Source organism: Falco punctatus, assembly GCF_963210335.1.
Source record: "Falco punctatus genome assembly, chromosome: Z".
In the NCBI taxonomy this organism is placed as follows: Eukaryota; Metazoa; Chordata; class Aves; order Falconiformes; family Falconidae; genus Falco; species Falco punctatus.
In genome coordinates, this window is record NC_137586.1 from 71542959 (window position 1) to 71570698 (window position 27740).

General features: G+C 39.9%; 1 protein-coding gene across 1 annotated transcript; it reads left to right on the forward strand.

Annotated features, from left to right (window-relative positions):
* CAAP1 (caspase activity and apoptosis inhibitor 1) lies at positions 1–27740 on the forward strand. Its single transcript, XM_080372711.1, has 6 exons — positions 1–265; positions 1301–1501; positions 3051–3135; positions 4099–4174; positions 14267–14337; positions 20386–27740. The coding sequence occupies exons 1-6, from the start codon at positions 134–136 to the stop codon at positions 20727–20729; spliced, it is 909 nt and encodes a 302-aa protein (XP_080228837.1). The 5' UTR covers positions 1–133; the 3' UTR covers positions 20730–27740.

Below are 27740 nucleotides of genomic sequence, written 5' to 3' on the forward strand. Positions count from 1 at the left end.
CCCCGCCCCGTCCCGCCCCGCCCCGCCGGAACGGGCGTTGACGCGCCCCGCCGAGGCGGCTCTTAGGGGCCTGCCGGAAGCACGGCTCGGCCGCGCGCGGATGTGAGCGCGGGGAGCGGCGGCCCCGCGGGCCATGCCGGGCAGGAAGGGCTCCAAGGAGAAGAAGCGGCGCCGCTCGCATTCCTGCTGCCCGGAGGGGGCCGCGGGGGCGGCCGGTGGCGAGAGGAAGTGGCGCAGCACCGAGTCCAGCCACGGCGCCCTGGAGGTAGCGCGGGGGTACAGGGGTGGGCCGGCCGCCCGGTGGCTTCGCGGCTCTGGCCGCTGCTCTCCCCCTGCCGCCCGCGGGGGTGCGGGGCTCGGCCCCGGCGCGCTTTCTGACCCTCGGCCCGGCTGCCGGGTGCTGGGCTGGCTCTCGGCCGGCCCGTTGCGGGTGGCTGCTGCGGGGCGGCACGGGCGCGGGGCCGGTTACCGGCAGCAGAAACTTGTCGGCGTGCGGCGGCGAGGGGCCGGCGGCCGGCGCGGGGAGCCGTGCGGCAGGGGCGGCCGCGGCGCGGGCGGGCAGTGCCGTGCTGTGCCGCTCCCCGCACGGCCGGGGCAGGCCGGTCTCGTTCTCGGGTGTCACAGGTGTGGGGCTCAAGCTCAGAGGTGACCCCGGTCGTGGCGCTTGTGCTTGCAGTACTGTGAGCCCGTGTGGGAGGTGGACGAAAACCGGTGTGACGTGCGCTCCTGGGTGAATCGTGGGGCTGGCAAAATGTATGTCTAGCCGTTTTGGTTTGGGGTTCTTTAACTGCAGAGGTCTTCCACTGACGTATGGAAGGCACATTTTCCTGGTACGAAGCCCACGTTTAATCTCGGACTGTGCCACGCAGTGAATAGTATGCCAGTTTTCTTTTTAGCAGGCAGCTGTAAATTATGAGGTTAGTGATTTAATCGCACAGCACAGAGAGATGGGTTTCTTCTGCCTTAAAGCATGCTTTAGAGGTTTTTTCATGGTGTGGTTTTTGGTTTTTTTTTCAGCAGCAGCTAGGGATTTGCAGGTAATATTTTCCCATTAATATTTAAAAGTAGTTTTTGCCTCTTGAAGCTTTTAAAATTTCCCCTATCATAAGAATAGTTTCAGCAGCAATGTAATGCAACATACCTTGCAAACTAAAACACTATTTGGAAGCTCAGAAGTCCACCTTAAGATGTACCGTGCAATTATGAAGGTGAAACTACTGCAAGCACAAAGGAAGCTGTAAGTTTTCTTCTGTAGTTCACTAGAAAATGTGAAAATTGTATTTGCCTTCCTTGATTTTAGGAAGCAAAATGCAGTGCACCATCTGGAGAAAAAGTGGAAGAGGCTGAACAACCAAGTGATATAGAAGAAGGAGGGTTAGATCTCAGTGTGTCACTCAAACCTGTCAGTTTCTACATCACGGACAAAAAAGAAATGCTTCAACAGTGTTTCTGTGTCATAGGAGAGAAAAAACTACAGAAGATGCTGCCTGATATTTTAAAGGTACTGAAATACACTTCCTGTTTGTATTACTTTTTACAAGCATGAACGGTTGTGTAACAAAGCACACTTATTTTTCAAGTCTAGTGGTCTTCGAGCTTAAAAGCTGCTTGTATGTTTCTTAAATGAAGATTATATCAAGTCTTTGAAAGTTAGACTTTCTGAAGATTTTTATGTAGTTGTTCCAGTTACTCCTTTTTGCACTGCTCAGCTTGCTGAACTGCACACTGCTTATTTTTATACTGTCTGCCTGCACTGGTCAGTTAAATGCAGAAGGAGTTCTTGTAAATGCATGGAGTAAATTCAGGAGTGTTGTTCACTAATAAATAGACTGATTTGATAATAAAAGTTCTTTTTGTCAGCTGGATTTCTTTGTATGGTATTAAATTAGTCTGTGATAAGGTGATAAAACCTTTTGATAAACGTCTTCTGAAGCTGTAACTTCTGTGGACTTCAGCGATAGTATTGCTAGAGTTTTTACTGGGTTAGAATATAGGCTTTTTGAGTCTTGTGAACTGCAGGACTGGGTAAAAACAAATTAGGTTAGCAGCCTGTACAGAAGAGCCTACAGGTGAAATGCCATTTGCGTGATGCTTGTTAATGTCTTTTAAAATTTTTGTCTTTAATTTTTATCTTTGAGTCATGTTACTAATATAAACAAGGCAGGACTTCTCAATTTTAAACACATAGTGAATTGCATCCATATCTCATCTCTGGGACAAGAAAAGAGGTCTGCAGCAACTGGAGGCAAAGGCATGACTGAGTTTGAAAGGAAGTTGCCTGGTGGTCTAGGACCAAACTTAACATTTTGTTATGAATGTTACACTATGCTCAGCACTTCCTAATTTGGTACTTGTATGTTGTATACATACAAGTATTGTTGTATACATGCAAAATAAATACATTTGAAAGTGTGAAATTATCACTATAGTTTGCCAAGAGGACACAAAGCGCTACAAATATATGAAGGTAACTGGAATACCCATAAATCTGTGGCAGCCTGTGGTGCATATCAAGCATGAGGAATAGATCACAATTTATGTGTATCTTAGGTTTTCTTTATTATGATACACAACTGTTGGTGTGTTGTTAATAATAGCATTATTTGCTTCAGTTCATGAACTTGTTTTCAGCAGTTGGTTCTGGCCTTTGCAGGTCTGATTATGTAATCCACCTGCTCCTGAGTGATGGAGAATTAGGAGCAATTAGGGCTACAGTCTGCTCTTCTGTGCTTTACACATGTGACCTGGTATATCTACTGCTCAGTGCTGCAGCTGCAGTGAAAACTCCAAGCCCTAGGTCAAATGACCGATAGGGCATATTGCTTAAATTTTCAGAAACACACACACACTCTATTTCTGGTAATTGTCAAAACTGGAACAGCTACCTGGTGTTCTTCAGCAGTTGCATCAATGCAGGTTAGAACAGTGAAGGGACTTGCAATCTGAGTTAACTCTTCATTCAGTACACTTGGAGTACTACCAACTGTTCATAATTATTCTGTCCTCAGAAATTTTTAGTAGCTCACGGTCTGTCTTATCTGTCGTCTTAGGACTGTTCCATAGATGAAATCAAAAGGCTTTGCTTGGAGCAGTTGGAGCTGTTATCTGAAAAAAAACTGTTGAAGATACTTGAAGGTATGAATAAAGCTTTTAGGCACCATTGTACAACAGAGAAAAGTTTGCTTCTGAAAGTTTCTAGCTACTAATATATATATGTATACACACACTAAGAAGTATATATTGGTGTGTATTATTATTGCATATATACGCATGGTAATTGTGTGTGTGTATATATATATACATAGTGTGTATGTATGTATGCTGGTTTTGATCTTTTAAGCTTGAATGAAATTGTCCATTGATTTAGAAGCTGTTAAGGACACATTCAGAAAACAGTAATATAAGCTTCTTTTCCTTGGTACCCAAACTAAGAACAAAGCTTTTGACTTGAAAAAAACACAGCTAGGAGTATTGTTTGAAATCCATTATTTTAGATAAACTGACATTAAGTTGCCTCCTGATTCTTTGCAGGGGAAATCTGACATACTGCAATACCAATTCAATTGTTAGCAACTGAATTGGGGTATTTGGTGTAGTTGGATGATTCTTGGTGGATCCCTCTGCTCTGCTGAGATACACAGTTCATGTGTTTTGATTAAGGATCTGACATTCCAGCTTTTCAGTATTTTACTGAACTTTCATTCGGTATTTAGGGGCTGTAGAATTTATTTGTAAACATGTTGCTGTCTTCTCAATGAAGTGGAACTCTTCAAATCTCGAATGGTGCAGAGTGCCTTCTATTAATTCTGTCTCCTGTGCTTCATTTTTAGTGCCTGTGGTATTGTACTATCAATAGCTATTCAGTTTTATTCATAGTAATACAGTATAACTGAAAAATGCCAACAATGTGACTAGCAGAAAACTCACAAATAAGGTTTTTGGTTTTGACCAGGCCTAATTTTAGAACATCTGCTTTAATTGGGGGGGAAAAAACTCCTCTGTTGATTGCAGTAGAGTTAATCATTAAGAGTAAGCCTAACTACCTAGCGTTAATTATATTATGTGCCTAAATTTTCATGTTTGAAACTGTGCATCTAGGCAAGACTGGAGCTGATTCAGATACTGACGAAGAGGCAGATGGAGGAGACAAGACTGGAGGTGAACCTGTCAGTCAGTGAGTAAAAGACAAAACATATAAAAACTTAAGAATACTGAGCAATACAATGATTTCTCATGAGAAATGATCAAATGTAATATTGAAAGACCCAGTCGCTGTATACTTAATTGTGGTCACTTTAGTTGAATGAGAATGAGAAGGCAAATTTGTTGACTAAGGAAACCATGATAAATGCTCCAGGATTTTGATGTTTGGAGAAATTATATGTTTGTTTTTAAGGCCTACTTCATGAGCTTGTTACTGTTGCAGAATATATTAAATGTTCTTCATCTTAAAGAGGTATGGCTGTCTTAGGGCTGCTAGACTTCCAGAAGGTAGTTCTGTGGCTGAAGGGTATTTCAAAGCTTTTGTTGAGCTGTATTTATGACCCTCAGCTACAGCAGACTGAGTAAAGTCTTGCTTATATGCAAATAAAGTAGGTACTTGAGCTGGTAAAACATAAAAAGAGTAAACCGTTATTGTCAATTAATGTATAAAGGAACAAAGTCAGCAGGTAGGATTTACCATTTTTTAACTAGCGGGTATCCGAAGACACTTAACAACCCATTTGTCCATGGCAAGTAGGAAAGTTTCAGGAAAACAACATCTATAGGATCAAATTGCAGTTTGGAAATGTACTGGTTTTGCACTGCACAGATAATATTCCAGGCATAAGCTGTTAGTAAACAAAAGTGAGTTAGTGTGGTCTACCTGTTCTCATAGCTCTGAAGTACAGCAGAATTGAAACTGACAAAGTTCTTTAACCATTGCTGCAGTTGCCAAAACCTGACCAAGCTAGGTCACCTTGTGTCACTGGTGAGAGAGATATGAGCAGTAACTGACAGCAAAATCAAGAAGAAACTGTGTTTAAAAAAAGTAAGGGAAACTGAGAGATGTTGATCATGCTTCCTTTGAACAGAATGGTTGAGCTGCCTCTGGTTCTTGTATCTCTGTCTACATCCTTATTGTTTAATATTTCAGACCCCTCCAGACTGTCTAGGCAAGCTATGTCAGTGTAGAAGTTGTGGGGTTTTTTTCTCATTTTAGTGTAGTGGGTTAACAAATAGCATGCTACACACATGGGTGCTATCTCAGGCCCTTGGCTCATAGGTTCAGCTGTGTGCTGGCTTTAACAAAGAGAGAAAGCTGTTTGGGTGGTAGACAAATGAAAGGATAAGAAGAAATAGGTGAAATGACAAAAATTAAGGTTTTGTATCAATCGTTAAGACCAGTGCTCAGTAAGTGGAGCAGTATTATGCTTTTACAAATGTCACAAGCCCACTTTACTGAATAAGTCTAATCTATGGGCGTTTCAGTTAACTTTTTAGCAACACGTGTGTAAGTAAGTATAAATGCAAGTTTTGCAAAACTTAAGAAGACACTGTTTCAGCCAGAACAGCAGCAAGTCAGTCAGTAAACAGGGAGACTGAAGATGCAACAGTGAAGAAATAGTGAAAAGTGCATTGGCAAGCTAAACTTTGGTTGTTTATATAATGTCTTTAATTTTCATCTCAGTTTAAATTGCTTGGTTGACCTATATTTGCCACATGATGGCACTCAGGATGATCTGCTCCATAACCTTCCCCAGCACTGAGGTCAGGCTGACAGGCCTGTGGTTCCCCAGATCCTCCTTCCCTCCCTTCTTGTAGATGGGTGTCACACTGGCTAACCTCCATCCCTCTGGGACCTCCCCAGTTAGCCAGGGCTGCTGATAAACGATGGAGAGAGGCTTGGTGAGCTTTTCTGCCAGCTCCCTCAACACCCTTTCATGGATCCCACCCAGCCCCATAGACCTGTGTGTGTCTAAGTGGAGCAGCAGGTCACTGAGTGTTTCCTCCTGGGCTGTGGGGACTTCATGCTGCTCCTCCTCATCCCTGTCTTCCAGCTCAGGGGGCTGAGTGCCCAGAGGGCTCCCCAGTGAGTCTTATTATGTTCTGTTAGGGCTGTGGTCCATATTAAATTGGATGGTACCACTATACGACCATCCCTTAAATAAGTCCACTTACTTATTTTTATTTTATCATTCATGTCCTGAATTACCTTTAAGTTTTCTTTAGAATAGTTTGGCTCTTGATCTGTACTTACAGTTTAGATTTTATTGTCTGGTATTAAAGGATAATTCCTCCTTTCCTACCTCCTCTGTTACTCATCTGGCCTCATGGTCGGCCAGGTGGTTTCCAGTTTCCAAATCAGTGCCTCAATGGGCCATTTTATGTTCTTCCTTCCTGGATGATACTCTTATAACAGAGGGGGCCATTCCTCACACCAAGGTCTGGCATGGCATATGTTCCCACCGCTCAACGCCTACTGGGTTGCAGCCAACAGCGGAGCTCAAGATTCTTCTTGGTGGCAAACACAGAGGCCAACCCAGTCTTGCCCTTGACTATGGTAGGAGGCACCTGACCAACCTTATTCCTTGTACTTTGTTGTCAATGCAGTTTCATCTGCGCATCCCATAACAAGTCACTGTCATGGCAAAACACACAGATTTACATTAGTAGAACTACTACAGAGTGTATTTTATTTCAGGTTTTCTGCCAATATACCCACAGCCTTGCTGACCAAGGGATATTGTTTTTATCTGAACTGGGCAAGCCTCCCCCTTATCATTTTTACTGTAACAGGTAAAGCATTTTTCACCTTTTATTTTCGGATACACCTGGTTTAAAAATTATTTTACTTCAGGGAGGTCCTCTTTTCCTCTTTTCTGTTGAATTAAAGATAAGCTTAATGTTTCAATTACTTGATCATTTTTAACTTTTAGTTTCATTTCTCCTTCTTTAAACGTCTAGATGTTCTAATAAATCTCACCCCAACAAAGATTTCGGTGAATTTGGCATTCTTATTTGTTTTCTTAGTTTGTACTTTAAAGGTTTCAGGATGTTTTCCTGGTGGCCAGCAGCTCCCACAACTGTAACAATTTTTTAATTATTTTTTTACTGAAGTTTAACAAATAAGTTGGTTTTGTATTCACTAAAATTCCACCTCATACCCATTCCCTGCCCTAAAGGGCAGTTATGGGTCCTGTTGTACTGCAAATGCTGCAGCAACTGGGGTGACATTGTCAGGTCCTTCTGCTCAATTGTCAGCAATAGCAACCCCCTCCTCCCCACCATCAGGAGGATTCAGGGCAGAAGATGCTGTTCCTGCTCGGCAGGTTACACAAGCCTGCCTCTGCAGCAGCACTTCTGCTTTAACTCTTTCTTACCCTGAATGCAAATCTGCTCCTTGTTGCTTTAAGTCTGTGTTATTACATATCATGCCTTCACAGGTAAACAGCAAACACCCTGCCATGCATCCAGCGTGACTCAGCCGCACCTTCGAGGGGCTACGGGGCTTTGTACAAACTCACCCCAATACCCTAACACTTTCACAAGGTCTTTGATTCTCCACACACACACCTGCCTCAGGTTTTACATACATCAGTACAAGTTTTTATCTTACAACGTGTTTCATTCTGGTTGCTCCACAGAAGGAACCGCAACCTGAGCTTTTAAACACAAAAATTTCAACAAGAACATCTTTCTAGTTTAGGTCTCAGTTGTTGGGGTTTTTTTTTTGTTTTTTTTTTTTTCTATCCTTTTCTAGAGCCATAATCAAAGATCAGGTGATGTTAATCCCGCACTCTTTCTAGTGTTAGTACCATAGGATCCCGAGGGGGTACTAATCCACAGTCCTTTTGCCACTCAGGTTTGTCCTGGAGGACGAAGAACATGTCTGTATACGATACTTCGTCCCATTTTCCCTCTCTCCTCAGAAACAACATTAATTGCAGGAGAGTGTTATAATCTAACGTTCCTCCCTCCTGAGGCCATTTCGCATCACTCCAATTTATACAAAGGCCACCACTGATTACAATATTTAATCCATTTCCTTCTATTTTCGGTACCACCATGTCCTACGATGTCACTCCAATGTTTTAATATACAACCCAAGGGCGATTTTTCACAGGGCTTACTCCTTCCATTTCCCATTTTACAATTTTAATTACTTTGTTTTTCTCCGGCCGCCTTAGCCACCCAAGGTCGGAAACGCGGATAGAGCTCCTTACTCGTATTGCACTCAAACGCGTGTCTCAAGCACTCTTGCACTCACTCTCAGTCAAAATAATTAAGCTATACACGGAAAATCAAAATGCGCATCTCAATCACACCATTCACACTCTCCGGGCAGCCCTCAGTCACACAAGCAGTATGTTATACGGTACCGTGCACCTACGTACAACTTTTAGGAACACTGACAGTTCACAAAGTATGCATTTCAATGAACAATTGCCAACAAACAAAAACCAATTTTTCCTGGTCTTAAGCAGAGTGTTAAGTTTTCCGCTATTTGCCACGAATTACCAGAATATTAATATTTTTCAACATACATTTCATAACTCCAAGTTTTGAACATGTAACAAGACAACACAGAGAACAAACAAGACACAGAGCGCTATTTCAGTTGTTACATTCTAGGAATTCCCCAATTCTTAAGACAACTTAAAGGAAGTTTTTAGCTTCCTTTTTTCCTACGCAAAAGTTTCCTTTTTACTTTGCTAAGAGGTCCCTCTTGTTCCTGTGAGATTCCGCCTTATTCCGTCCCGCCCCCCGCTTTCCGTCACGAGGCCTCCGGGCTTTTAGGAATGGCAGCAACCTCGGGTTTGCTCGATCTGCCCTCAAGATCGCTAGCGGCCACCCCTCGGTCAGCAAACCCCCTCCCAAGGTACCTTTCCTCCTGGGGACTACGCTGCGCGCCGGACGTCTCCGTGCGTCTCACCAGCCGCCCCGTTACTAAACATACCGTTTATCCGCGGATCCAGGGGTTCTCTTCTGCTCCCGGGGGAACAGCTGAGAAGAGGAGGCTCCTCCGAGGAAATCTCCCGGGGCGCGCCTAGGAGCGTCCGCTCCGCAGCTGGTCCCTCGGCCGAGCAGAAATCCTCCTGCCTGGCTCGCCAAAACTGAGGCGCGGAATTAGACTCTATAACTCGAAAGTTACAAAGTAGGTATGTTTATTGCGCGCAGATGCACGGGGGATCGCTCCTCCACAAGCGTGCATGCCCGAAGTGACGAACCATCCCACATTTATACAATGAAACAAACGAATATTCAATTAACGCCTATACATATTCGTTACCTAAACCCGCTTCGTATGTTAATTAGCTTATCAGTCCGTTTCCTGGAATGTGGTGGTCTTGCAGGTTTGTAGGTGATTCATGTTCTTGTGACCATCCAATCTTCTCCAGCAAGGAGAGTTAGCACTCCCTCCCTCTAGATAGCATTTGAATGTCTCTCATCTTCTCTCATTCTCTTTTAAATAGCCCCTTTGTTAGAGAAAGAAGGGCAGGCGTCTCCCTGTCTCCCCTTTGTTAGAGGAAGAGGAGCAGGTGTCTCCTCAAAAACTGTAGTTGTCTCCTCAGAGCTGTGTGCCTATGTGACCAGACACCGCACCCATGACCAGCCACCATACCCACATTCCTTGAGCAGACATACACAATCACAATCGATGTCCATTGTCCCCATTTCACACTATTTCTCCATATCAGTACCCCTTTTCCTAACCTGTGCTGCTGTTTTATCTCACTCAGCATAATCTGCTGGAGCTGTGGCACCAAAGCACCCTCAAGCTCAGGTTTCTTTGACAGCTGTGCAGATTCCTGAAAGTAATAGGTTCTGTGCAGAATCCATGTGCATTAGCTCAGGTAAGCATTGCACTAGCGTGGAGAATGCCAACATGAAAAGCTAGCATAAGGAAAATTAAAATTTACAGCATTTGTCACCAACAAACTGTAATCGTTAGCTTCTTTCTGTTGGTAAGAACATACTGTGCAAATGTTGTTTTATTTAAAAAAAAATATAATGCAGAGTTTATCCCTTGGAATAGTGATTTTGAACTTAACTGTCATCCTGAGGGAGAATTATCTTCAAAGACTGATAAAAAGCTCCAAATTACTGTGGTCACTTAACTAGCATGGCATAAAAGAAGAGGGTGTTAAATTTGTATGCTGTGCCATAATTTTAGATTAGCCTATCTTCTGCTCCCATTGTTTGGAGACCTGATGTTGTGCTACTCTTTCTTAAACCTATATCACAGTATAGATAATGAGGAAACAAGTATTTCTTACTAACAAACAAATTAAGTGAGATTAACAAGTCGAGACAAAGTGAATTGTGAACTGCTTCTGCTTGGCCACAAGATGGTGTAAAATGCCCACTATTAAATGAAGTAGTGAAGCTTGACCCGCAGTACAGTCCAATCCTATCAATGCTGAAAGAGTAAAACGTACTGTAAAAATACTTCTGGGTTCTAAAAAGTCTTATGCTGAGGGTAGGTAGTCTTTAAAGGAATGTGGTTTTGCTGTAATCAGTGCTAGTGTCAAGGCAAGGGGAGGAAACTTTACAACAAGTTTTGATGTGTGGTGGGTGTTTTTTTTCAGTTGGTCATTTCTTTTTACATAACTATTAAAATAGCTGTAGGTAATTTCACAGCCAGTGTTTGAACCATAGAGGTCACTCTTGAGTTTTCTGTCAAAGGGGTGATTATAACTCCGTAGTGAAATTTGATGTTGGAGCTCACAGTGATACCAGAGATGTGACATTTCTTGCCTGGATATTATTAGTGCAACATCAGGCTTTCCCCAAGTGACACATTGCTGTCCAGTGCAGAGATGAGTACACAATTCAAAATGATGAAGCATGTGTGAGGGAGGATGGGGCAGGGGCAGCGGCAGCCTAAGCAGCTTTTGCTCTTAGTGGTGAGCAGGGTATATCACAACTTTATTTGGTCGAGAGTTGAGTAGCTAAGTATAACAAATTGTTAGGAGTTGCTTTAAAAAAAAAAAATAATAAAAAGTGGATTATTCCAGATCTGTTGACCAGTAGCTGGTCCCAGATCTGCTGCTTACCCCAGTTGCTGGTACTTGGACATACACACATGCATACATACTTGGATATACAAGCCTGCAGGGTTTGCATCCCTGCTCCAATTTGCTGGTCAGACCTCCTTGCGGCTGTGGGCCTCTCTGACAGCTGGTGCAGATCTCTGATCCTCCCCAGTAGCTGACACTCAGGCTGTTGATCTCTTGGGTATCTGGCGGAGCCATGGTCCCTCTATTTGCCTACTTGTAGACCCTGGTCTCTTTCAGGAATTTGGCCTGTGCTCTTGCAGTCTGTGTGGTGCCTGACTCCCAGACCTCCCATGTTATTTGCTGACTAGACTAGCCTGAGGTTTGCTGGTGAACTACAAGCATCTGCTTACACAGTGGTGCATGACATTGAAGTTTCCTGAGGAAGTATGCACATTTTTTATTCTGTCTACTTTCTGGCAGCACAGTCCTGCGGTTCCCTATGACCTATGGTCCCCTTTGCAGTTGCTGGCACTTAGACACACACGCACACGTGCATATATACAGAAATCGGTGTCCTTTCATTTGGAAAAATAGTTAGTATAGCAATTGAGTTCAGTAAGAAGGCAGGATGGGCTGTGGTGATCAGGTCCAGGGGCTGGCCAGACAACTGTACTGACCAGCAACCTGTTTGTGCTGGCCTTTATCTACTTTATTTTTTCTTTTTTTCCCATGCTTGTTCTTTCTCGATCTGCCTTGGTCTCTCCCTTTTCCCACATTTGGTTCTTCCTGTAAAATCCCGTGCTGCCTTACACATTCCTGTGCTCAGCCTAAAAGCATCTGCTAGTATGTTTTAGGCGGTCTTGAAATGGTCTTCCCCAGCCTCCTCTACAGATCCCCTTGCTCATGTAGACAGTAATACCCTTCATCTTATAAGCTGACTGCTTTTACTAGATCTCATTCCCAGAAAATGGGTTGATGGCTTTCCTTTCACAAATGTAGGAGCAACTCGGGCAGGGTGATCGCTCTGCACTGATGAAGTTACTAGGATTCCTCTGCTTGCCATTTTTCTCTTCTCGCTGGGTCTTTGTTCTTATATGCTTATAACATATCATTGAATGCATAACCTATAGACAGGGCAGCGCAATGGAGAACTGAGTGTGATAAGCCTTGGCAAGTGACAGGAGAGGAAAACCTCGAATTTCAGGGAAGGTGTGCGGTGGCAGCATCGTGGACAGATTTAGCTGGTCGTCTGTTCTGGCATCTGGACTAACTCCACCCAGTAATGGAGGTGGGTGGGAAAATGCTGCTACCCAGGAGTCTAGCACTGTCTCAGAATAGACGACCATTTAGCATTTGGTCCTAAGCTGTGTCCTGGAGCTTGGCACTGAGAGTGCTGAGAGGATGTTTCCCCTGGGCTGCGCTGTGTAGGCTCATGGGAGTGGTAACTGGGGTGGCTCTCAGCTAACTCTGACTATATAGGTGTGTGTAGGAGTGCAAAACATTTCCTCAATTTCCTCTGCTCTATCCACTTACAAATTGAACATGGTAATGTTCTGTTGTCTGCTGTTCTTTTCTCCCCCATGACAGCAGGAAGATTGAGACTGGTTAACACGTCTAAACCACCACATACAGCAGACCTTTTTTATTTGTTGAATTCCTGGGCTTATTTTACATCTAACAGGTGAGGACTGTAATCCATCTTGCAACACCTCTGGCCTTTGTAGTACAAGACTGATGACTGGAATAGAAAATAAATAAGCAAACTCTGTTTATGGAGAGGCAAAGTTTAAATAATTTTCTGAAGGGGTTAGCCATATATACAGAACTTCCCACTCAGCATAGCTATCTGAATGCCTAGTTTCTGTCTTTCCCTTGTTTTTCAGCCCTGCCTGGGAATAAAAGTCCATCAGAAATTAAAAGACTGGGAGAATACTACTTGAGTTGACAAGCAAAGTGAGAGCATACATACCCGAGTTCTGAGAAAAATGCATCATAGTAAATAGTCTCTTCCCAGTTTATTATAATTGCATTGGACAGTACCTTTCTCTTTCCTTACTTAAGGTGCAGAACATTTAAATATCTTTTCAGGTTCTGTGTGCATATGAAAACAGCTACGTGTTCTTAATTATCACATGCTACCATACACATTTGTTACAATGGCCACAAAAAGTGAGAGAAACAGAAGAATTACTGATTTGTAACCTTTGCTCCTGCAGAAAAGGAAATAGCAATCAAAACAACTTTGTCTTTCAGACCCAAGATGGCTACAAGTATTATGATGTGCTCCCTCCTGACATAGCCGTTGGACACCTGAAAAAAAAATATCTTTGAAAGCATGTGGAAGATAGATCTGTACTTAATTTTAGGAAAAGCCTTCAGGCTATTACTGAAAAACAAGTAATTAAAGTCATATTTACGTCAGTGATACCAGAATACTGCTGTCCTTTTTATAGTGCTGTTTAGCTCCAACAGGCAGGGTAGTTGCATTGATCCCATTTTAATATGTATGAAACCAGTGCCATGCTGACACGCAGGGTAGGAAATTGTCAGTTCTGCTGTTGAAATGCTCACTAACCATGGCAGTTGAACTCTTCCTGTGATTCTGGGTCCTTCTGCCTTCCTTCTTCCTGTGTATTTCGCAGTATTTTCACAGTTTGTATAACCAGTATGTGTGAAATATGTGAAGGACGTGAACATTTCACAAAAGTATCTCTTCTTTATCGCTTGTATAAATCAGTTGAAACCTTACAGGATAAGGGTAGAAATCTTTAAATAGAAAAAACAGAGAAATGCAGATACTGAATACAATTTAACAGTTGAGTTGTGTTTCATTTTAAAAAGTGTCCCTTTGTGAAACTGAGATTGGCATGTAAGAGGGGTGGATGTTGATGGTAACTTCATGAAAACAGCTTGTTAGTTTCAAAAGAAAACAGTAAATAGTATTTGAATGCAACTGAAATAATACTTTTTCAAATCACTTAACTGTGTGATAACTTACTAGAGTTCTAGAGAAAAGTTCCTGGTATTAGGGAGGGGCTACCTGTAGGGATTATCTGAAAGTTTAGAGTATAGTAGAAATAATTATCCTTGTGTATTGCTAGGCAAAGTAGTGTGTTCTCAAGTGCTTAGATAAGACTATGTTCTTTTTGCCTTTATTTGTACTGTAGCTTGCCTGTTGGCCTACCACCACATAATTTCTTTAGTTAAAGTAAACGTTTCTTAGGAAAGCTCTCTTAAATTGTAAAAGATGTAGATTATAATGTCTTCTTATTCATTTCCAGACAGGACAACAGTGTAGACTCTACTTCTTCTCTCACAGAAGACAAGCTGGAAGGTCATGATTCAAAACAAGGTATGTAGTGGAGAAAGCTGAAATTTTGCTTTCTTGATGTTGGGCGGTGACTAATTCCAGATAACTGATAGCTCTCTTTTGAACAGTAGCTGCAATCACAGAGAAACATCCTTTTAGAAATCAGCTGGCATAGGGCTACAACCTATCCCTTGGGCCCAATTCCAGAAAAGGGGAGAGGAACATTGAAGAAGAAATTGCAGGAACTTTGGCTGCTTAATTCTGTGAGACTGGAGAGTGTTTTGTAACTAAAATCAATCTGCAGCTCTTTGAAGTTTGCTAGTTTAAGTTCTGGAACATAACTGAAGCTCTTGCAAGGCTCATTTGGCTCTTTGTATCTAGTTTTTCAGCTGACGATGAACTTCAGTCATTTCAATTTCTTGGTATATTGGCGATTGCTAATACTGCTATTACCATTTGCTGAATTCTTTGAGAGGCAGTTTTACTTTCTGTTGATATGATCACAGGTGTCTACAGTACTCTGTTTTGACATTTCTAGAAATCCGTTATAATCGTTTGCCAAAGGACTGTGTGTAATCATTTTCTTCAGTCTTGATATATGATTACCTTGCTTTGTTTGATTGTGCAGAGCTGAGGTCTATCTAACAGAACAGTGCTTAACACCCACCATGCCTGATAACTGGCATATTTTACTTGGAAGTCAGTGCCAGTGCAAGTATGCACTCAAAATATTTGAAGCTCTGAGAAAAAACGTTTTGTCTTGTATATTTTCTCTTTTTCAATGCAAAAACATAGTGGGTGAGACATTCAGGTACTACAGTGATTGGCAGAATAAAAAATGCAAAAGCAGGGGAAGTACACATTTGAGTACCTGCTGTGTAAAGAAACAGTTTTCTTAAACCTGCAGCAGTATTTGTTTTATTCCAATCATTAAATCAGTGCCATATAACAACTGCCAGAATTGTAGGTGTTTCTCTCTGTCTGTTTATTTTCATTTGGACTAACTGTATGCAGTAACATCAGAAATAGCTTCTGCAATCAAAGAATGTTGCAAATTCTTATAAACTATATATCTTCTGCAAAGATCTAACATTATTTGCTTCTTGCAACTCCTGTGTCACCATTCAGAATGTTGTCTAAAAGATAGCTCTTAGAATAGCTTTGTGGAACATGTTTCTTTCTGGAGTAATTAGGGGAATTAAACATTGAGAAGGAAAGAGTCACAATAAAAGGAACAAATCTTTTAGTAGCAGGTTGCTACGGCTTTGTGAGGAATGCTTTAAATGTTGCTTGTACTGTATGGAGTGACCTTAGAACTGACAGATTTCCTGCACTTCTCTTCCACTTCTGTATTATCAAAGGGAATTGATGACTGTTGCAGGTGACTGCTTCATTCTTGTTTTTTATGACTTAATCAACCGGAGTATCATGATGACTTTGGGCTATAACAGTGGCTGCACTCAAGATGTTACTTTTAAAGAGCTTTTGAGAATATCAATATAAAGTCAAAAATATGACTCTAATCATTCTGCTGAGGTGCAGCCTGCGATGCTATGGGAAAAAAAAAACCCAAAACAAAAAAAAAAGAATGAGAGAGTAAGCAAAAGTGGCTAAAATAAAATTGAAAAATGGAATTAAGTGTACTAAAATGAATTTTGCATCTGTAGATGAAGAAGTAATCAGAATGAGAAAAAATATGAGAAATGCCAACCATGGTCTTTATTATTACTGGATAAAATTACAACTGCAAAAGAGGAAAATAAAGCCCATCAGCTAATTAAACATCTGTAGGCCAGTGAGCTTGTATAAACACTGTTTAGACATTTTTGGAGGCTTCAGATTCTGAGTGGAACTTGAGGCAGCTTTCTAGCTCATTCTAGCTTCCTAGTTCATACTGAGTCTAGGACAGAGATAAATGAATGTTAGTATTTTGTTTCTGCTTAATATGTGACCAGTACCAAAAGGAGTCCTATGGTGAGTTGACACCAACCAGCAGTATGCACCCACCTTTTGCTCAGTTACTTCTCCTTCAGTGCGGTGGGGTAGACCATCAGAGCAAAAGCAAGAAAACCTTACAAGTCAAGATAAAGAGACTTCAGCAAGAGAAGTAAAAGCTATGCACTGAAACAAAGCAAAATAGTGATTTAGTCACTACTTTCCGTTGGCAGCCAGATTTTTTTCCCGTTCCTAGAAAGCAAATTCTCAGCACACATAACAGTTACTTGGGAAGACAGATGCCATAACCATGAGCATCCCCGTTTCCTCCTTCTTTGCTCAAGCTTTTATTGCTGAGCACAATGTCATATGGTATAGAATATCCCTTTGGTCAATTGGGCTTAGCTGTCCTGGCTGTGTATCCCTCCCAACATCTTGCCCACCTCCAACCTATTCCTTATGGAGTGAGAAACAGAGAAAGCCCTTAGGCTGTGCAAGCGTTGTTCTGCACTAGCAGTTTTTCTTTGGCAGTGAATTAGGATGAGTATGCTCGGAAGTTAACTTTCAGGCTTTGAACCACAGTCCATTGATGCACCTATTTTTTCTGTTCTGTGGAAATGCTGCTTGGTTGAGCAGGTGTTAGGTAAATGCTGACTGATGGCATGCAGCAAGACAGAAGAATTTCCATTTCTTTTGTTCTTTCACATAATTTGTGTCTTGCAATGTGAAGTTGAAAAGATAGTATTCAAAGTTGAATTGATAGTATGGGAAATAGGTGAAACTCCATCTGAAACTTGAGTATTAATCTTGAAGTTACTGTCACAGTAAGAACAGGGCAAAACTACTTTGGATTGAAGAAAGCCCTGGTGTGTTCATCTGTTATAAGTGCTGCTGTGAAAAGAATTTTTTATAGCTTCAGAATCATTTATATTTTGGGCTTTCAGTTTTTATTGCTTAAGAATTGTGATTTATCTTACAAAAAACAAAGACCAAAAGGCCTCTGTAAACTTCTCTGTATGGCTTATCATACATTTTCCAGAGTTGAATTTGCTTTCTTGTCAGCTTTGATTAGTACGTTGGATGTGCCATATATGTTAGCTGTATATGTTCTCATATATGCTGTATTTACCAGTATGATGGCCAGTTTTTGCAAGCTGGTGAACCAGTGTTATGAGGTAGTGGATTGAAAACTCTTTAAGATCCTAAATCGGGTGTGCATTCTCAGTCAGGGTAATGTGCAGTATTCCTAAACTGGGAATTAAGTGCTATGACAAATCATAGGCTGTATCAGGAGTGAATATCTGAATATCTTTTTTGAAGTATATATAGTAAAAAATCCTGAATCAATAAAACCCTTAAAGTTATGTGTTTAAATGTTACTATTGTTTATAAAACCAATTTGAAATATGTTTTTTAATGGAAAAAAAAATATTTCCTCCCTCCCTTCTGTAGAGAAAGTGTATTTATAGCTTTTTTTTCATACCCTCAGGGTAACAGGAATGTTGTAAACCCCAAGGAAAACGGATATTTCCCAAGTTTTAATGCGCTGCTCATGAATCAAAACCAAATGCATACATGTTCCAAAAAGTGTTTTAAAATATGTAAAAAAAAAAAATAGTATTTTTCCGAAGCTGTATTTGTTTTTCATTTAAGAGGAAAAGTGATTGCTTTACTAATCTTTGTACAGAATATTCACCTAGCATGATGGGTTTGCGCAAAAACTCAAGAAGGAAATAGAAATCATGCGGCAAATGAAGAGACGGGACGCAGCTTGATGCAAGCAAGTTGTCCGTTTATTAGTGATTTTCTTACAATTATATACGTTTCTACCTTCTACATATTACACGCTGATTGGTTAAATCGTAAAAAGCGTAAAAAACACTGATTGGTTGACATTTAAGGCACACCGTTAAAGCAATAGGAACTGATTAGTTTACCTTGTCATAGCAACAATTTCTATTCTAAGATTAAGGGGTTTCTTCCTATGTGACTTTAATTCCTTATCGGCACTATCCGTTCCCTTATCTGGCTGCTTGTTCCTCTTTGTCCATCTGGTTGCCATCTCAACTGCAACACTCAAGAGTCTGCAGTTATCTTGTTCCTTTGTTCCCAGGGCTTGTGCCCTACGAGTTCTAACTGTCTCTATTCATCAGGCTATCAGTACTTGAACTCTTGTCCTTGAGGCCTTGTCCTGCAAAATCACTCTGTGGATGGAGAGTGTTTTCACTTTTCACTTGTGTTTTCAAGAAAAGTCACATTCTTTTTGTTGGATTTTTAAATATTTCCTGTATAATAAAAGAAATTGAAACATTAATAGCATAAACCAGAGATTTCTGATTTCTAAAAAATGTCATTTCAAAGATGTTTTACCCTTTGTGAAAGGGGAGAGAATTGTTTGTATTGGATACAAAACCCATCTCAAAGGAAAATTCTTACTGAGAAGAATTATTAAAAGAAATATCCAAGGTTTTCCAACAGTAAGACATTACATGTGAGCATCTCAAGCAAAAAATACAGTGATTGGAAGGTAATTGGTTAAAGGTCTTAAAGTCATAGGTCCTTGATGTGTTAGACTGCATTATCAGTGGGGGTTTGTTAATATATTTTGAACATCAGTAAGGTTCTGATTGCCTGATAGTAAAAAAAGAGCAATTCACAGTGGAAGTACTTCCTTGGGTTTCCAGTGATTTTGTTGTTGATGAGCAATCCTTGCACATCAGTATGTCTACCCCTGGACATCTGAGATATGGATGGGTGAAACTGGCAATAACAGTTCGGTGAGTTTATATTAGAAGGACTGTTTTGCGATCATCGAACCCAATGCCTGTGCTCAAGCCGGTCAGCTAGAGCAGGTGGCTCAGTACCACATGCTGTCGAGTTCTAAATATGTGCGAGGTTGGCACTCTGTGGCCTCTCTGGGAAACCTGCTCCAGTGTTTGGCCCACCCCCACAGTAAAAAGGTTTTACTTGAGTTTACATGGAATTTCCTGTGTTTCAGTTTTTGCCCATTGCCACTAGTCCTGTCAGTGAGCAGTACTGAAGAGTTTGGCTCCTTTGTCTTCATGCTTTCCCATATTTTTAAAAGATAATTAGAAAAAAAAATTAAACAGGCTTGCAATACTGTCTGAATATTAAAAAGTATATTTTTGCTATATAGAGAATCATTATAGACTAAAGGAGCTTGCATAGGAATGTAAACCTTATTTGAATCATCATGGTAAGAAATTATATGTTTTTAAAAACCACAGATCTTTAGCTCTAACCCCTCATTATTAAGAGGGAACACAGCCATACCTTTGGATAGCGGTACTACCAAAAGTAATTATAAAACCTTTAGAATCAGTAATTACGATCATCTGGCTATAAATTACTCATTTTAAGCAGGAACCACTCCTACTGTAAGTTTGCGCAGATACAACGGTTGATGAAGGACTAATAATTTCTAAGGCAAATGTGTAAAAAGCAACAGTTTGTAACCAAATTGTGAGAGCAGTTACTCAAGTTCTGTTGGAGTTTTGCTTTTATTTTATTGTCCTGGCTCTTCTAATTTTTTTTAAATAAATTCCAACTTTCAGCTAGCATTAAAAACCAATGTATTAACTTTCCCCATGTTTTTACTGAGTTAAATACATCTGAAATGCTTCTGAATAATTCTCAATAGTTGCACTGTAAGTGGCGCTTCTATTAATTTTTAGTACTGTACCTGACTATAGTGTCCCATTCCTTTTAAAATACATAGAATAGTTTTGAGGTGTCATTTTTAAAATTGAGTTTTAAAAGTTTACTTTAAAGATAAAAAACAGTAATTGATTTTGCACTGCAGAGGCTTCCTTGTGATATAAAACCTTATGACATTTTAATTAGGAAAACAGATCATGTAACTTCATAGTATGGGATACATTTTCCTGGTGCTGCTGCTTTGCTATTCTGCATGTTCTTCTAAATTGGCATAAAAATGCATTAATACTTGTCTAAATTAGATCAGCCTTAAAAGCTGGAGGAGAAAAAGAAGAGGAATTAATTGTCTTAAATTCTTAGATCTTTTTGCCACTCTCTTAATCTGCACAGAAACACTTTAAACAGAAGTAATTTTGCAAGTTGAAAGAAAAAATGGTACTGTTAGGCAACTATGTGATTGTTATATTTGTGTTACAGGCAAGGGAGAAGACAGTGATGTCCTGAGCATAAATGCAGATGCATATGATAGTGACATAGAAGGCCCATGCAATGAAGAAGATGGCCCAGATGTGCAAGAAAACGCTGTCAAAAGTGGAGCCAGTCAGATAGATGACCTTCAGAAGGACATTGAGAAAAGTGTGAATGAGATACTGGGGTTGGCAGAGTCCAGCCCAAAGGAGCCTAAAGCAACAACCTTAGCTGTTCCTTCATCAGAAGATGTTCAGCCATCAGCACAGCAGCTGGAGCTTCTGGAGCTTGAGATGAGGGCCAGAGCTATTAAGGCTCTGATGAAAGCTGGTGATGTAAAAAAACAGCCCTGAGATTTATAATTTTCTTTTTCTTGTTCCCTTTTTTCCCTTTCTTTTATCCCCCTTTCCTGTTAACCCCTTTTCTACCCTTTTTTCTTTTCTTTATTGATAGTCAGGCGTATCATCTTTAGTGGCAAGCTTCTTACATAGTTCTTGAGGTATGATTGATTTCTTCTAGATTAAAGAGGATTGTGAGTAAAATGATTGCAAAATAGTGCATTATGAATTCGATTATAAACTAAAACTTTCCATAAATACAGGTGAGAAAATTACGGTGTGCGTTCACTAAATGATGGCAGTGACCCGAGTAAATTTCACCTGACCTGTAATCAGTTATCCATGGCAACAACATTTTTGTATTATTTTTTAGCAAATGGAGGATCTAAGTTAGTGTATATATATCCCATCAAAAGGTAACTGTCTCAGAATATGTGTGTTATCTTCATTAATTTCATTTAGCTGTTTGGTAAACTGGTGATTTGAGTTCAGAGAAATAGAAGCAGGTAACGAGACAAAGACTGCTGGCAAAACCTAGATGTGCTGTCTTGTTATTTGTAGTTATACGCTAGTGGAATTATGTTAGACTGTAAAAACAAGTTTTGCTGCTGCTATACTTAGATCCTTAAGGCACTGAATACCTCAGCTTTGCCTGTTGTGGAAATGAAAAAGCTCACCTGCAAAGGGCATTTACTTCCTAGTCCTACTGTGCAACCCTGTATATGTCAACTAGTAGGAAAACTTGTTCGTTATTGTTTGCCTCTCTCTCATATCAAGGTTCATTTGCAAGTTCTACAATTGCCATATTGTTAATGAGGCTTATAAAATCCCAAGCAATATGAAGAAACAAAAATCAGTCCTTTACATTGAAGAAAAATGTACAATACAGTAACAATTGACTGTTAAGAGAAATGTTTATAGGCCTGTATCTTTCCTTTTTTACTGGAACTCTCAACACCTGAGGTTTTATCACCCACAGTGGTGATTCCTTGCTGGCTGCATACTCCTGCGTGGATCCCATATATTTATGCCAACTACTGAACAGTGAAAGGTTAATTCATGCAGAAGCCATGCCTTGATATAGGAAATAACTTAAGATGTCTTAGGAACACTGAATGTAAATCGGATTTAATTCAGAAATACGTTTCCTGTGCCACCAGAAGAACTGATACAGTCAAATGTACAAAGTTCACTCACCGATGTTGCAGAGTGATACATTTGGGCTTGTTTGACAACAAGGAAATCCTGCTAGACGTCAGGATAAACTAGAATGTAATTCTTTTCTACTGACTCCTTGCTGGAGGTTTACGGCATTGGTTTCTACACTGAGCTTAATTTTCCTATTGGCTTTCCAGGTCACCTTTAAAAGTTCATTTTGTAGTGTGTTGAACTGTCAAAGGTTATTATTTCATGGTCTGTATCAAGAAGTTGCATATGCTAACTTTAATATGTAGTGTGACAAAGATGCAACAGATTTACTATGCATAGGACAGAAGATTTGTAATTGCAGCCTAATTAAATTTGAGATTAAAAGAGGAGAAGAAAAAAAGCTGTTTACAAAAATATTTTTTATATATATATAGCATAGGAGAGACTTTGATTACACAAGTGCTATTTCATTTTTAGGGTATTGTACTATTGCTGCTTAGGTTAAAGCAAATCAGCTAAATTGTATGGGTTCCTGCATTGATTTATATCACTGCACAGTTTAAAAAATTGAGTGTATTTGAAGTGTTTATTATACAACTCTTGTTGTTCACTTTTAAATATTCCTTTGATTTTTTTCTTGCAAAATAAATTTAATATTTCACACGGAGGAAGAGGCAATTTGTGTGTAAAATGCAGTCATGAATTATTTATGAAACAAAATAATTTTACTGGGTTTTGATCAACCACTTCGTTGGGAGAAAATATTATACACAGAGTGTTGGTCAGCGTGAGGAAAAAGATTGTGATTATATTCCAGACTGCAGCAGAAGCATTTTCTAATGAATTTTGGCTGTCATAGATAAAGCACAGTGCTTTTTTGAGGAGGAGAGTTGATTGTGTTTGCATTAGGTAAGTAAAAAGGCGTGACTCCCCAGAGAGCCCAAACTATTATTTCTGTTTAGAGGCTTTGATGTTATTTTTATGGTGATTTCATAGAGAATAATAATTAGACTTCATGATGCCACTTTTGAGAGGCAAATCACAGGCATTTCCTTAGAAAAGAATTAGTTCTGTTTGTAACGTTTTTCCATTACAGTATTTGCTCTCAAAAACGTTTTGCCTGAGAGATTTAGTGCCTTGAGTCACTTTTTTTTTAAGCTATGTTATAAAACATGTGCTTTGCTGTTTAAAATTATTATAATTATCACTTGCAGTGAATGAAAGTTTTGACCACAGACTTCAGGTCATTTCCAAGTAAGATACAAACCTAGCATGTAGGGAAACAAATCAACTGTGTAGATGATTTATAATGCTGCTGTTCTAACCGGATGCTGTTGAAATGCCACATTAAACTTGAGCAGTGTGGCACTGCATTTTGGATCTCACCTAGCAAGGCAGCTGGATAGCATGTTCCTGCAGTTGTGTGTATTTGAGGGAGCGTGGCTTTGCAAACAGCAGCCACCGTGGGTGAACACTGTAGTGGGACAAAATGTCTCTTCACCTTACATGGTCAGATTCCTTACATGGTCAGAACTTTAAGGATCATAAATGGTTTCTTGCTTATTACTATTATTTTTTTAAATATTAGTCTAAAAAAGCAGTTAGTTGCTACAACTACTTTTTTTTTTTCATCTGTGGATAAAGCACATCAAGGGTTTTCTAAAAAAAAGCAAGTGAAAATGTTTTGTACACATGAATGCATAGTAAGTTGTTATATGGCATTTTACAATGCCCATCTCAAAATTATAAGCTCTGGTTTAGCTTTATGAGATCATTGATGCTGGTAAACATGCCCTTTTCACAGAATATAATTGAAGATTAATTGTTAAATAGGCCTTTTAGTCAGGAGGGGAGATGAGGTGGTTAATTGATGCAGGAAACTTAAGGAAATTTAGGAGCATAGACACCAAGTTAAAAACAGGTCATGAAGTCCTGCAATTTAGTCCAAGTACTGTAAAGCTTCACGTTTATTGCTAAGTCACTCTGCAATATATATAAAGAAAAAAACGCTTCTTCACCTTATTTATAGCCAAATTCAAATGTTAAAATACTGGGGTTTTTTTTGTCAAGTCTCATGTGTCATGGGCCTTTCTTGGCATTAATATTAGAATCTGTAAACAGAATACATAAAAGCTGAAGAAGAATCTGAAGCTTGTAAGAAGGTTTAGCCACATACCAGGTAATGAAACTGACTGATTAGTCAGGCCCCAAAAACGTAAATGTAAATAGTGCATAGCAGTTACATTGTAGAGCACAAGTAATCACCTCCATTACAACAGCAACAACAGTAACAAAATTCAGTACACCATCCCTTTCTTAAGCACATGGGGAAAATGTAATCTTTTTCCATGGGATTTGTCTTGGTTATTGTTGGACCCAAAACTGAATTTTCATCTTTTGTATCTAATGGTTCTGCAAAGTTGTTTTAGATGAGTATCTTACACTGTGAATTGTCAAATCTATGATCTTGCATCCCATCTTCCATTTTCAGACTCCAGTCGATCTTACTTTACTTACAAAACCTCAGCTTTACTTCCCTGCAATACTGTGTGTCTGTATCAAAGATGTATCTATTGAGAGCAGAACAAATGAGACAAAATCTCTAAGGTCACCAGAGAGAGTAGTCATGACAAGAGACATGACTACAAAAGCTTGTTTACTCTAAACATGTTGAAACTTGCCTGTAAAGACAGGGAGAAATACAGTACTGGCAAAGGCATTCAAGCTGAACATGAATACTGGTGACGGACCAGTTAGGTTATTTGTTCCCAGGCTGCCTCCTTGTCTCTTCCTTCCTGTACCACTCTTGTGCAGCTAGTGTTTATGTGGGTACGTAGAGAACCATGTCAGGAAGCTCATGGGAGCAGAGAGTCCTCTCCATTTGTTCCTTCTAACCTGGATCAGCATCCTCATTGAATGCTGCGTTGGCCCAATAGAATGAGCAGTGAAAATCCAACTGCTGAAAATGGTGCTGGATTATCTTGCACAAGTGATATCCCAGGTTATTCCTGTCCTTGAGATACGAGGCAGCAGAATGAAGGTCCACAATTTTATTCCATGTAGTTGAAGTGATGTAGATCTTCACTCAAAAATGGTAGCTGAACTGATCCAAATGTAAACTAGCTGTTAAAGTTGCCAATCTACATCTGATTATTGGTATGTTTTTTTTAAGCAAGCTGACTGTAATTGTTACCATGTGTAGTCTGGTTAAAGTAAATTTCCATAATTGTATGGAAATTAAACTTTTGAATTGCATCCACACTAGGGGGCTGACTTGCTCTACCAACGTCTGCTTCAAAGCCCTTATATACTAAGAACAGAACACAAGCTGTATGAACAAGTTGTAAGCATTACTTTTCCCTACAAGAAAAGGTGATGGGAACAGAATAGTAAAGGGGAATGACTTGCAATTTAGACAAATACAAGGTAGGAGCAAGGAAATTTTGTTATATGTATACTTAGATGGAATGTTGAAGTGTAAGGATGAAGCAGTGCTCTCGTTGTCTTGAGATGAGTGGGAAGGCTGAGACCAGGACCCTGGTTAATTCAGTTCTAATGTGACACTTCAGGCTGATGATACATAACCCAGTTTGCTGCACCTGGGGACAGGTAGGTTGTTCTTCATCAAGATTTAGCAGCTGTAGCATTTTCTCCCTAAAGGGGAGTTTCTATGCACTGCACATCCTAGTGCTCCTGCTGTAGTGTCCTGTTACTTTGGCTGTACAGGTCATTTGGCTGTAGGATTGCTTTGTTACAAATAATGGCAGTCCATAGATTATCTTTTTATGAAGCTGTCTGCTCTGTATTCCAAGAAAAATTAAGATTAATTGTTTGATATCTTTTCCAGCTTGCTTATCAGGCCTCATCAGGGCATCAACGTAGAGGCACGCTGAAACTTCAGTGGATGCAGTACTGGAAAATTAACTGAAGGGACCTCCTGCCATTGTAAAGGCAGGCAATGTCTTTTCCATCTTCATCTTTTTCCATCTTAGCTTTTTGCTAAGCCTTTTACATACTCAGTGGATCTAAGCCACTCTATTAATGGATTGCCTTCTTGTTTAACTATGTAAAAAAGGGTGGTTTAAAGAAATAGGTTTCTTATGGAATTGGTCTTTGTACTAAAATGCCATAGAGCTATTAGTATTATTCCCAGGAATGCAAAACAGGTAGCATCTACCATAGTTGGGCCCTATTTAGACAGTTGGAAGTTCCCTTTAAATTCCTGAGCCTACTCTTCCATACTGTGTGGGCACCTCTCAAGAGCTGGAATCCAATGGTAGAGAGAGTTCAATATCAGGATTTAGGCAGAATTTAAGCCCTTCAGATATGTCTCTTGCCAAATACTGGTGTTAGGTCGCATAACACTAGAGCTTCATCAGTTTTTTCATTAGCTAATCTGCATATTCTTTTCAAAAGGACAAGAGTTGTATCTGCTTTGCAGGAGAGACCAATGCAACAGTTTCTCTGCTTTTGTCATTTTAAGAGTATGTTTATGTCTTTGGCATGATGATGTTTATCATCAGTAAATTACTCATTTGCTGAAATAAACTGATAGAGGAATTGGTAGATCATGGTTTTGCTAAAACTCCAGTGGGTCAGTCTTGGTCCTGAAGCAAGAATAATGAGTCTCTGCAGGCATCTATGTCTCTTTGCAGGCTAGGGTCATTCCAGTCTGGTGAATCCTCTTCCTTGCACTTTTGCTCCATTGGGATGTTTTAATGAAAACATTGATTGTGTGAGAATGGAGAAATTAATTTTACTAAAGATTTTTATTGTCTTGCAAAAAGTATGACATGTCAAACCTAGGAATGACTCAATTGCTTTTTAGTGGACCTTTGAAAACGTGTTGCTTTACTGCCACAGCCCTAAATTAACACTGAAATTTGTATCGGGAAGCCAAGCCATAAGCAACAGAGGGAGAGAACAGGGAGCTACAGGACCCCAGATTTTACCTCCACTTGCTGCAGAAGAAGGAATGTTGCCAGTATTGTTCACTAAATATCAACAGGCCAAAGGGAGTGAGCTTAACTGAAGTGAGAGCTGTGGTCAGCAGAGAATGGCAGCTCATAAACCTGTTGGGGTGTAATATATACTTATCGTTGAAAACTACAATCAAAGTCAGGAATCAGTGGGGGGTGTTTTGACACGGTTGATACATTAGAGTTGAATTCTGGTTAGAATTGCAATTCAGACTATCCATTTAACATTGGAAAAGGGTCTTGGGTAAAGTAACTGTAATTTGTTGTTACTTTAGCAATTATACATATTAAGAAAATCTCCAAATGCCAAATTATCTATGGACCAGTAGATTTTATGTTTGTGTTATTTTATGTTTTATGTTTATAAGGAAGGCTTTCCATATTAATTGCACTGTTAAGCAAAGAAGAGTGAATTGTCTCAGGAACAAGAATTCTGTTACCAGCGCATAACATGTCTTGAAAAAAAGGACATGTATGCAGCAAGAAAGGCAGTACTGGAATGTGTGTGAGTTCTTTGTACATCTGATTATATTGTGAGATGCTGTGTACATGTACTGCTAGTGTTATAAATGATGTACATATAGGAGTTTTATTCCTTATTCCTCTGAATGTAAAAGGGAGAAAAATGTTTGCTGTTTGCAGCTCCTTGTATTTTTATTGATAAAATACTGTAATCAACACTTGATCTCACTACTTCATTTCATTTTTTTTAATGTGTATCTCAGTGGGGAACTTTAAACTCTGCTTTTATAATGTCCTCTCTCCCTGGTAACTTTTATCTTTTGCTAATGAGTAAGATTAATAATCCCCATACCTTATCTGCAGAAGTTTAATAAACAAGGCTTAATTAAAACAAGAGAAGCACAATAAACCCAAAGGATTCTGCTTTAGCACTGCA

Coding starts and splice junctions, on each gene's coding strand:
- CAAP1 (XM_080372711.1), top strand. CDS start 134: ATGCCGGGCAGGAAGGGCTCCAAGGAGAAGAAGCGGCGCCGCTCGCAT. Junction 1,502..3,050: donor TGCTGCCTGATATTTTAAAG/GTACTGAAATAC, acceptor CTGTCGTCTTAG/GACTGTTCCATAGATGAAAT. Junction 14,338..20,385: donor AGGTCATGATTCAAAACAAG/GTATGTAGTGGA, acceptor TTTGTGTTACAG/GCAAGGGAGAAGACAGTGAT.